Source organism: Lepus europaeus, chromosome 20 (assembly GCF_033115175.1).
Source record: "Lepus europaeus isolate LE1 chromosome 20, mLepTim1.pri, whole genome shotgun sequence".
Lineage (NCBI taxonomy): Eukaryota > Metazoa > Chordata > Mammalia > Lagomorpha > Leporidae > Lepus > Lepus europaeus.
Window position 1 is genome coordinate 45,497,790 of NC_084846.1, and position 12,253 is coordinate 45,510,042.

General features: G+C 36.4%; 1 protein-coding gene across 1 annotated transcript in view; it reads left to right on the top strand.

Moving 5' to 3' along the window:
• The window catches only part of VWDE (von Willebrand factor D and EGF domains), a 78,166-nt gene that overhangs the window by 34,974 nt on the left and 30,939 nt on the right, over positions 1 to 12,253 (top strand). Inside the window, 10 exon segments of the mRNA XM_062178552.1 lie at positions 910 to 1,152; positions 1,685 to 1,807; positions 3,363 to 3,426; positions 3,429 to 3,506; positions 6,091 to 6,303; positions 6,509 to 6,587; positions 9,404 to 9,465; positions 9,468 to 9,563; positions 9,566 to 9,645; positions 11,795 to 11,997. Coding sequence (XP_062034536.1) covers positions 910 to 1,152; positions 1,685 to 1,807; positions 3,363 to 3,426; positions 3,429 to 3,506; positions 6,091 to 6,303; positions 6,509 to 6,587; positions 9,404 to 9,465; positions 9,468 to 9,563; positions 9,566 to 9,645; positions 11,795 to 11,997 — 1,241 coding nt within the window.

Sequence of the window (12,253 nt, forward strand, 5' to 3'; positions counted from 1 at the left end):
AATTCATTTGTCATCAGGTCTTTGGAATGTGCAATAACACATTACATAACACTTACATATCTACATTTTCCACACAGAGGAGACCTTAAGTTAAAGTCTTCCAAAATTTTCAAGAATCTAGATGGTGGGAGTGAAAGATTAGTTTTGTGATTGTCATAATATTATCATGAGAATAATAGGAAAAAATACTTGTGCATTTTAAAACTTAAAAAAATTTTTTTATTCATGTATTGTCTCTTTTCCAAAATAAAACAAGACAAACACTTATTTAGAAACCTTTCAGACCCCCACATTTAATTTTGCAAATACCTAGAATTAGAAATTGTAAAAATCTTTGAGTTCCTGCAGGAATCTTCAAATATTTTTAACCTCAGAAAACTGAAAAAAAAAAAAATAAGACTGGTGTTTAATGCTTAATATATTTTTCTGACAACATAGTCAGTCCCATAATAAACAGCTCTTTTAACCCAGAGTAATGATGAGCTGAATTATAAGAACAAAATTATCAGATTAAAATAGTCACTTGGATTTACATTATAATGGTTTTTCTATATAACAAGGAACTATAATGGATAAAACTTCAATGTGTTTCTTATGTCTTTTAGAAAAGATAGTTGCTTTAAAGACTGTAAATTATTGTGCTTTCAAGAGCTAGACTTTCCAAAGGCAACTGTTCCGCATGTATTAATATGAATTTGAGGTGCCAAGTTGTTCTGCCGTATCTGTGTTTACGTAATTATGGATCAGATGTGAATGAGCTGCTTTCTTGACTGCTAGAAAACAATCATTTATTTCCTAAATGTATTCTATTTTTGCTTCAGATACATTCCAGAGTCTCTGTGTGCTTTCTGTAAGCTCCTCCCTGGTCTTTATGGAGCTCAAATAAACTCCTGCTTTTTCTCCCATCAGCTGCAGCCCTCATTGCCACTTCTGCCTCCAGGAAGGCTGAAAGTTGTGGTGGAATTGATTGAGTCCAGGCTTTTCTGTAGGTGTGCTTTTGATGTTTTTCCCATGAACAGCTCAGTGGGATTTCTTGTAGCTTGGACCAGGATGTCTTCTCGGGAAATCAAGGAGGAGCTGAAACAGGAAACCACAGTTCAGGCATTCTCTCTCTTAGAACTTGATGGCATAAATCTCAGACTTGGAGATAGGGTATGTTCAAAAATTAGATTTTCTTTTTTATTGGATGTGTTATTTTTTAAAACATCATATCCTGAGAGTAGATTTTGTCCCCAGAATATAAAACCCTGATATTTTTCTTTTTCCTCCTTGGAAGTTGTGTTAATTCTAGTGTTAACTGGATGAATCAATAATCTTGGTCATTATACATGAGTATCTTCTTTTACACTTTGCTGATTATTATTGATGAATCTTTATAACTGTACAGTATGTATCCTTCAGGTTTTAAAATTATATATTATTGTTGAAAACACTTTTAACTTTTTCTAGTTATAATAATATTTTCATCCACTTTTAAATACATGTTAAATAAAAAGCCTACTACATTGTAGTGATGTTGAGATTTGAATAAGTACTATATATCATGATGGACTTTTTTCATATTTCAAGCAAGGATTTGGTTCTTTTATCTCTTTTGCACTAATTTCCAAGAATTAAAGTTAATTTTAAGGCTAATAATTTGCATGCATTGTCTCCATGATTTCATTGCTAAATGATTATCTAGTAACTGTATTCGTAAATATTCTGTAGTGCTTCTGTCTTTTTCTTGGAGAAACCACATATACAAAGTTTAGTCCGTGAAAGCAAAGAATATTTTGCAGGCATCAAGATAGGTAGCAGTTGGTTTGTATCAGCAAGTTGATTCCTTTAGAACTAGGTTTTCTGAATGTTGATTCATCAATGGTAGTTCTTGGATCTCATCACATATTGAATCAGAAGATTGACACCCAAGAGTTTGTATTTTTGAAGGATAACCCCAATAGTTTTAAGGCACAACAACATTTAAGGACCCCTGCTAATGAACTGAAGTTGGGATGTACTTGTGACTTTTTAAAGAAATTGTTATAATTAGAAGAAAACAAAAGCTCTGTTCCTATAATTCATCCCATCATACCACTAAAAGTTAGCCTATCAGTGTTTATTGTGCATTTTGGAAGCTGGGTATGAACCCAAGGACTGGAGCCCCTGAATAGAGTTGAATTGGCCCAGTGTTCTGGCTTTGTGGACTGCAAAGACTGAGCTAAGTAAACAGGGCAGTATATTTGGTTACTGCTGGTAGTACTGGTAGAACTGATGAACTTCAGCAGAGAAGCAGAGGTCCTAGAGAATCCAGCAGTAGAGGAAGGAGTAGGGAGAATGCCAAGAGGTCCAGACAGGCAAACAGGATGCCACAGGGAGGTCTCACTCACAGGACTGAAATCCAGCTGGACTCATTCCTACTGCAAGGACAAGATTAGATAACTGATAGATTGTGAGCCTAGGAATCAGGACCAGAATAAAACCTACTCCTGGGTGAGGTCTGTGCACTTGTAGTAGGGATCCTGAGAAGAAGTGAGGAGTAGATTTAATTGTCAGAGTAGCATAACCACAGGAGTTAGGGAAGCGAGCTCAGGCCATGCGAACTCACGAATCTTTGATGTACATTGGCATACACCCAGCAGACAACCCCCACGGCCAGTGGTCAGCCCCAAGCTACTATTTCTTCTTAGGCTAAGAGGAAGAATGCTCAGGACTAAAAAACATCTGTTTTGTGAGCTAGCCAAAACTTGAGGCTACATTAAAAATCCCTGCCTCAAAAAAATGGCCCGGGAATAGGACTGGGGCCAGCCCTGAGCAGCAGCAGGACTCAGTACGTCCAAGTGTGGAAAGTAGAGGCTGATGAATAACCTGTGGATTGAGATACTTGAGTGGTAACAATCATTTGATTCATATATGCTAAAACTTGCATTTATAATAAGATGGTAAGTATAAATCCTGAGGAAAAACCAGACTCCCCCATTGATGTTTCAGTAAACATTAGCAAACAAATGGAAAAAAGTAAAAAGCCAAAAGTCTTCTTTCTCCTCCCTTCTCCAATGTCCACCACCGAACCAGGTTGACAAGCGGCCTGGCTGTGATGTGCCCCACCTGTTGGGGAACCAAACCAAGTTTGAACCAGACCGAGTCCAGATTCAGAGCAGTACAGCAGCTCTATGGACTCCTAACTGTGTGCCGCTTATATTTTAGTGCGTTTAGGTTTTAGCTGTTCCTGTTCAGTTAAAAAAAAAAAAAAAATCCAATGCTTAAGTTACTACCAGCTCATCTAACATAAGAAGAGATACTGAAAAAAATGCGTTTTAAAATTATACCTTAAAAATAAATTCTGTTTTAACTCAACTGCGTTACCTATCTTCTTAAACCAGTTGCAACCTGAATTGAGCACTATATAAGAAGATGGGAGAGAATACCAGTTAAAGATAGAGAGCACATTCCAGTCATTTGTTCTGGACTTGGTAGACTTGATCAAGATTGCAAAATTTCATTAAAACTAAAAACCGTTGATCAAGGTAGTATATTGACTTATTTTATTTCCTTATTATATTTCAAATGATACTTCTATTTTTCCATAGAGAAAAAACACTAGAGTGAATTCCTGTAAACTATATTGCATGTTTATATTAAATTATAGCTCAATTATATTAATAATACTGGGCCAAATTGATGATTGTTTCCTTTATTCTTTCTGGGCTCAAAGTAGGAATAAAACATTAACATTGAATAAGGTCCTCTTAATTGTCATCTTTCTCCTCTTCCTTCTCCTCCCCAAGCTTTCCACTTCCTCACCCTCCTACTTTTTGCCTTGTTTTCAGATAGAGGGACAAACTTTTGTTTAAGATTTTCCAAATCATTCCCAAAGAAGGAGATGTGATAACTGATGCTAAAAGCTTATGAAACATGGACCTCATAGTATATTCTTTTAAGAATTTATGTTACTTATTTGAAAGGCAGAGTTAGAGGGAGAGACAGACAGATCTTCCATCTGCTAGTTCACTCCCCAAATACCCACAGTATCCAGCATTGGGTCAAACCAAAGCCAGGATCCAGGAACTCCATCTTTCTGTCCCATGTGGGTACAGGACCCAAGCATTTGGGCCATACTTCTCTGCTTTTCCAAGTGCATTAGCAAGGAGCTGTATCGAAAGTGGAGCAGCCAAGACTCTAACTGGCACCCACATCAGGTGCCAGTGCCACAGGCTGTGGCTTAATCCACTACGCCATGTTGCCGGCCCCATCATACTGTGTTCTTTATGTGTCTCCCTGAATATAAGCTTATTTGGGAATCTTTTTTTCTTAAAATTATTTTTATGTAAATGATTTATTCTTTCATATAAATATGATTCATGACCACATATATGTCATAGTCATGGCCATGCAGAGGGTGGAAATCCTCTCACAGGACAAGATAGACAGTGGGAAAACATTCCATGGACAGCAGTGTTGGAGTTGATTGAGTTCTCTCCCCTCAAGCCTCTGATTTAGAGATCAAAGAAAGTAAGAGAGATATAAATAAAGTGTAACCTGTGAGAGAAATTACAGTTCTGTTACGTATCACATGCCTTTTCATCATGGGCAGGACATTACATTTTATTTTATGAATTCACTGAACACAGGGTATCTTGGTCTTCATGTCCATATTACACCTGAGTAAATCAGAAAAATGAGGATTAGAAAACCAGTAGTGAGAGGAGCCTCATAGGAGTGATGCACCCAAGAAAGGAGGTGGATAGGAGATAGGAGGAGGAATTAAGAGATCATCCCAAGAAACTTGACAGTAAACAGTCTTAGAAAATATCCAGTTCTTCACTCAGATTTCACCAACACTATTTTGAATTATAGCCCAGGAATAAGAAATCACACCACTGTCTGCTATGGATGAAATTCTACAAGAAGTGCATTATGCAAATATTACTGTAGTTAATGAGAATAGAAAGAGGCTGTTATTGATATTTTTCAAAAAATCAGGTAAAGATTTCCTTCAATTACAAGTAAACTTTAAAATGTATTTGCATGCTCTAAACTCGTTAAGCAAGGCAAGTGTTCCTATAATAATATAAAAGATGCCCTACATTTTAGAAGTTTGCATGCTCTTATTCTCTGTCAGTAAAAGTAGCTTCTTTTGTTCTGGAGAAGGTTTTCTGCATTTCATTCTGGATATTCACTGTCAAGTTTATTTTCATCAAATCTCTACCTTCATAGAGAGTAAATTGGTGTCTCAGTGTATTTCTGCACACTATACTGTTTTTCCACAAGTTTAAGGGAAATTTGACTCTCTTAGTTAGACGCGAGGAAAATGAAATCATGACCTGTCTCTAAGCCAGAAATAGTACATGTTCACTCAAGGAGCTGGTTAAGAGGGCATTTCTACTGTTTTTATGTGCCTAGGGAAAGTACGTATTTTCCAGCAAAATTATATGACAAATAAAGCTCTTCAGGAATTTTGAATCTAGTGAAGTGTATCTATATCTGACCAATGTAACTTAATGCTCAAAAAATTTGTATGTGAAAAAAGGAGATAGGAAACTTTTAGCAACTTCCTTATCCCTTCTTGGTTCTTAGGAGGACTTTGTAAGCATTAACTTGATGTAAAGCTTACTTCCTTTGCCAGTTTTTTGGAAATATATTTATTTTGTTTAGTTGTAAAAATTCCTGGTACAATTTCCTCCTTCTCTGTTACTATTTCTTCTCCAAATTGTTTTTCTTATTCTTTGTTCATAGGCAAGGGAACATCTCAAAGTTCTGCATATATTGGGATATGTTTTAGGTGAAAGAATATAGTATATTACTGGTGTGAGATCACCTTCATTGATTTTGATTTTTCTATTTGTGGGGATGATGAACTCTAAATGAATAATTAAAAGCCATTACTGTTACTCAACAATGGATGGAATAGGGATACATGCCCTAAGTAAAACTATAGAAATAGCAGGTAGATTCAGCAGTTTTGGTTTAACTTAGTGAGCAAATGCAACCATATTTTTTAAGAAAGAAAATAATTTTAGAATAATCTAATTTATATTTCATGTTAATAAGTTATTACAGCTATTACATTTCCTTTGGAAATTTTTCAACATATTTTTTTCATTAAAATAGGTAAAGTGTACCTTGGCTTAAATCTGGCCCTGTCTTCCTGCCTTGTGGACCTTCTCCAGAATGCTTCCTGTTCTAATGGCACCTGTACCCATGCCTTTGTGTACTACCCTGCTGTATCAGAGTTTTCTGGAGATGGAGATAGAGTTACAAACATAGTAGAGCAGCCAATAGCTCATGAGGACTTCCTGTGGAACGGCTACATTCCCGACAAAAATATCTGTACAATTTTATCTTTAAAGATATATGTATTTTATCACTATATCTTTAAAATTATGAGTTTTTTCACTTTTAAATAATTCAGTTTTCAATAACTGTGAAAAAGTGATAATTAATTTACAATTATTGAGATTGCCAAGAAATTTATTATATATATCACTAATAATTAATGGTAATATTTACCAAAAAAACCTCTTTGTTTTTAAGATCAGAGTAAAGGATGTCCCAACTGCTTACTGCTATTCATTTACTGACCCACATATAATTAGATTTAATGGCTGGTAACTTCTTGAAAGACTTGTCTTTTGGTAGCTTTGATTTTGGTTTTGTGGTTGGTATTTTATTATTTTAATACTTTCTTTATTTGAAAGACGGGGAGAGGGGGAGGGGGAGGGGGAGGGGGAGGGGGAGGGGAGAGGGAGATCTTCTATCCACTGGTTCTCTCACCAAATGGCTGCAAAAGCCAGGGCTGAACCAGGAAGAGCGAGGAGCCAGGAACTCCACTGGGTCCCTGACATGGCTGGCATGGGCTCAAGCACCTGGACCGTCTTCCTTTGATTTCCCCAGTGCTTTAGCAGGGAGCTGGATCAGAAGTGGAACAGCAGGATCCAGTCAGTGCCCAATATGGATATCAGTGTTATAAGCAGAAACTTACCCCACTGAGCCACAGCAGCGTACTGTAATATCTGTTTTAAAATGCAAACTGTTTAGTAATTTCTTAGTCACAGCCACTGAAAAATTAGAAAGGAAGGCATATGTGGCCATCACTGGCTTTTCTCAAAATACTAGTTTGTGCAGAATATTTTTGTCTTAAAATCTCATCCTTGCTAAAAACATGGACTGGTTTTATAGCTAAATTTGTAAAAATGAAGGATAGTAAAAAAGCAGAAAATTATTTTTGCTTTAATAGTTTATTTTTTAATAATGATTAAGCTGTTTATTATAGTGATTTTTAGTATGTTGCATTTCTATGTAATAATAAAAAAACTTTTTAGGTTTAGGCAAAATTATTAAACTAAAAAAGTGGTGTTACTAGGGCCAGCACTGTTTCATAGGAAGTAAAGCTGCCACCTGCAGTGCCAGCATCCCATATGGGCGCTGTTTCAAGTCCCAGCTGCTCCACTTCTGATCCAGCTCTCTCCGGTGGCCTGGGAAAGTAGAAGGTAGTCTATATCCTTGGGCCCCTGCACCCATGTGAGAGATCCGGAAGAAACTCCTGGCTCCTGGCTTCAGATCGGCACAGCTCTGGCCATTGCGGCCATCTGGGGAGTGAACCATTGGATAGAAGACTTCTCTCTCTCTCTCTCTCTGTGCCTCTGTCTCTCTGTAACTCTGCCTTCCAAATAAATAAATAAATCTTTTTTTAAAAATTGGTATTATTTTTAAAAACTAATCACTCAGTTTATGACAAGAATACTCATAAACTGTTATAACTATCATGATTACCTGGATATTTCCCTATCAAATATAAAGTAAAATAGGCAGAATGATCAAAAAATAATCTAAGCTGCCATGCTGTTAATATCTGCATAGAAATATTTGTATTCTTCTGAGGGATCCATCCTCCCTTAAGCAAAATGATAAGAATACCTCATTTTATTGAGCCAAAATTGTCTGCCTGATGCAAAGTAGTCTGTGGGTTTTTTTTTTAACTTTAATGTGATCATTTTCAGTGAAATTGTACTCAGTATGAGTGAATAGATAGAGAACCTCTCCAGTGAAAATGGTATTCCAGTGGTTGGAACAAATATTGAAGTGTTGGAAGAGTTGGTCCCATAAAAAGGATCTTTTATGGTTGTGTTACCGGAGAAATTGCAGGGTTCTTGTCTTCGCACAAGAAAGAATTCAGGCGTGAGACAGAGAGCAGTGGGAGGTAAAATAGCAAGGTTTATTAAGAAGGAACATCTGTAAGGACGGATGGGCACCTCTCCAGACAGGGCCTGAGAGAGAGTGCCCAGTCCCTCAGACTGGGGGAGAGCGGGGCTGCATGGGTGAGTGGAGAGTACACCCGGCCAGGCCAGGCGGGCGGCTCAGCAAAGATGCAGAGAGCTGAGCGCGCACAGTCCAGTTGAGGCTGGGGGTTTTAAGGAGATGGGTCTTTGTCTTCACATGCTTCAACCTGGAAAGAAAGACTTAATGGATGTAAATGTTAAGAAGCTTCTTCCTGTGGAAGGTCTGAAACAAAGGACTTTATGGATGCAAATGTTATCAGACCTGAGGAAGGGGCAGGGTGTTTGAGATGCAGATGCTGAGCTGCACCTGGGAGATTGTGGAAGATTTAGCAGGAGGGGTGAGGGCCTCCACCTGGCAGGTTACCAGGTAGAAGGGGGCAGGGCAGGCAGGATGCGAAAATCTGGGCTTCCCCTGGAACATTGTTAGGATGACTTTGAGATGCAGATGCATATAGATGTCTTCTCTTTAGGCCTGTCACACACACATAAGCTCATAACTGACTTCCTACCTAACAGTTGTAGCTAAAGGCTTACAAGTGGTGATGAATTTAATCAACTTATTTTAACCAGATCGGCTATGCAGCAGCAAGGTGATAAGCCATGGTCTAAGACTAAGTGAAGTGGGTATGGTAGTAAACAAAGCAAACTCCTGCCTCTGTGAGCTGACCTTTGAACAAACACAATCAGTAGATAAAATCAGTAGATTATGGGCTGTGAAGAAAATTAATCAGAGTAGAAAAGGAAGGCTGGAAGGAGGGGTTTCAATTTATATGAAAATAGAGGGGTGATGAAAAGACATTAAGTGAAGGTGACATTGAAAGAAATGCTTGAATAAAGTCCAGTGAACAGCCCTGGGCCTGCAAATATGCAAAGACTATTCTGCAAAACTGCCCTGCCCAGGAGTCAGGGAACTGCAGAGGTAAGAGGGAAGAAATGATTAGTGAGGGAGGTTGGGGGATTTAATGCCATTTTATTTCATTCAGTGCCTTATGTTGTGGGAAGCCATTGGAAATCTCAATTTCTCATTCTGGCATCAAGATGTATGGAATGCCTGTGAATGAATTAAATAAACATTTTTGGTTTGTAACATACTATTGTGATATTTCATGTAGATTCTTAATGTGATTGTCTTTTGTTAATGATAGGTTATATGATAATTTCAAGGCCAGAACATTTGTGCTTTATAAGAGTATGCCACGTGATTTTGAAGCCTGCACTATCCTGTGTCATGTAACTGCGGGTTTGTTGCCAAGGAAGAAGGTGATGTGGTTACCTTGGATATGTGCAGTGGTCACCTGTACAAATCACACTGTATTTGTTTGTAAAGAGCCAAGATGGAGCCAGCAATATCAAGATAACTGAATCTTACTTAGGAACAAAAGTCACAGTATGTATGAATTTTAATATTAGATATATTTTCATCTCTTTAATTTGTATGAGCTCCTATTATCTATTAAAAAATAGGAGCTATGATTTGTCAACATTACTTCATTCTAGAAGTAACATTTAGATTAACTCTGATCTTAGAGGGAGTAAAATGTTGTTCATCTGTGATGCACACATAGACACAACAAAGTTAAAACTCAAATTTAATCTCCCTTATTTAAAGATTTCAGTATGATGAATTAGGTAATTATTCATAAAAGTTTGACAATGTTTAATAAATGGTTTGTCAGGCAGAGATGACAGGAAATAGTTAAAAATAAATTATTCAAGAATAGGTAATAAATTTTTGAAATGAATAAATGCAGCATGATATAACTTTAGGAAAGAGCTGATAAATATGTGGAGAGAATTTAATGTCAAGAAACACCCAAGGTTATATATTCACTAATATTTTTTAAAGATTGTATTTCATATCTGTGAGCTGTTTGTATCTTAAGGTCATGTTCATCTTCCTCTCATCTTTCAAATAAGTAAATTTCAGATAAATCAAATTTAAATTTAAATGAAGATATTAAAAATATAAGTGTATGTTTTATAACACCTATTGAAATTAATGATGATTGTTACACATAACATTATTTACAGAATTCCATCATTGAGCACCAGATACAAATAAAAAATTGGGAACATAATTCCTATATATAAAATAGTAATAGAAAAGACTCTTATATATCACTAATGAATAATCAGCACTCCCAGTTTAAATGAGCAAATACAATAAAAAAGGTAATTTACAAAAGAAATAAAACTGATAAATATGTCAGAAGTATAAATCACCAGCAAAAAATTCTGTGACCTCACTAGTAATCAAATATATACTAGAAAAACAGTTCAAGTGTCTTTTTGTGGAATTGGTAGGAGTGGATAGAATACAAATAGTAACAGACTTTACAGAGGGCACGTGCTGATATATATAACATGATCCTATGCATGATTTTACGTATGTGATTTTACCAAGAATAAGTTCTTAGAAATTTATTATAATAAAATAACTAAGGGTGTGCATAACACCAATAACATTCATTATATCTTTTCTCATAAGAAGGGAAAATTATAAACAGTCCATGACCAAAAAAGGAGCTTAACTAAAACTCAGTGTAATGATGTCACCTAATAGAACACTCTGGTTATGAAAATGACAGAGTGGATGTATTTGTGTTGACAGGCAAAGATGCTCTTGAAGTATAGGAGAGATTTTCAAAGAATTTGCAATAAGATTTCAATATTAACTACTCCTGCCTTGGTCAGAATGAGAAGTTTGTTTGCCTTTAAAATAATTTTCTGTAGTGAACACATGGATTTTTTGTAAAAAGAAAAAGTTGTATTTTTAAATTTTTTTTAAAAAAATTAAAACCTGGAAGAGGGTTGGGGAGCAAACAGGTAGCATATCTTCAGTGATTTTTAGAAAATTCACCACATAGACATCCATGGAGCCATTCTGGGCGATAAGATCTTTCCTAGACAGAAAGGTGGTTCATAGTAATGCAACAGAGGCTGTAAGTTTGTAAGCAAACTCCCTTTGCTTTGCTTGCCAACTCTCCAAGCAAACTTGTGATTATAATTTGGCTTCTGACTCTATTTGCCTACTGATAGCAAGACAAACCTGAGTAGCCACAGGGATATGGGCTCCTCTGGAATTATATTTATCTACATAAGTTAACTGCATGACAATCTAGTTCTGTATTAAACAATTATCAGAATCATTACTTGATAACATTAGCCTCAAGATGTATATCTCTTTTAATTGTGTAAGATACCTCACTTTAATCAAATAATGAGATTGAAAACAATCACAATAAAAAGACCAATGTGGTAATCAAATTTCAAGTCATCAAAATGCAAAAATCCATTATATTCTCAATATGACAGTAAAAGGAAGGTCATTTCCTAATTATCATTTTATTCTCTTTTTATATGAGAAGGCTTTGAAAACTTCATGAAATTTTTACTTTAATTTTTCATGGGTTTTAAGTCTCCTCGTATTGAAGAAATAACTGAGTTTATTAATTACCTAATAGTTTTTTCCTAAGTCCTTATGGAATATTGCTCCAATATCTTTTTTTTTTTAATGGATTATTTCTGTGTTTCAGGTCTGGTTTTCTTCAGGAGCATTTATCCGTGCTGATCTTAGTGAATGGGGCATGAGCATAACAGAGCACCTAGTGTAGATTTTAAAAACACTGGGACTTTGTGGTACTTTTGATGAAAATCCAGAAAATGATTTCCGTGACAAAAATGGAATCAAAATTGATAAAAATTTTAATAATTGTGTGGCATTTATTAATGAATGGAGGTAAGAAGCAAATTGTTTTTCTTTTCTTTTTTTTTTTTGGACAGGCAGAGTTAGTGAAAGAGAGAGAGAAAGGTCTTCCTTCTGTTGGTTCACCCCCCAAATGGCTGCTACGGCCAGTGTGCTGCGCCGATCCAAAGCTAGGAGCCAGGTGCTTCCTCCTGGTCCCCCATCCGGGTGCAGAGCCCAAGCACTTGGGCCATCCTCCACTGCCTTCCCGGGCCACAGCAAAGAGCTGGACTGGAAGAGGAGCAACTGA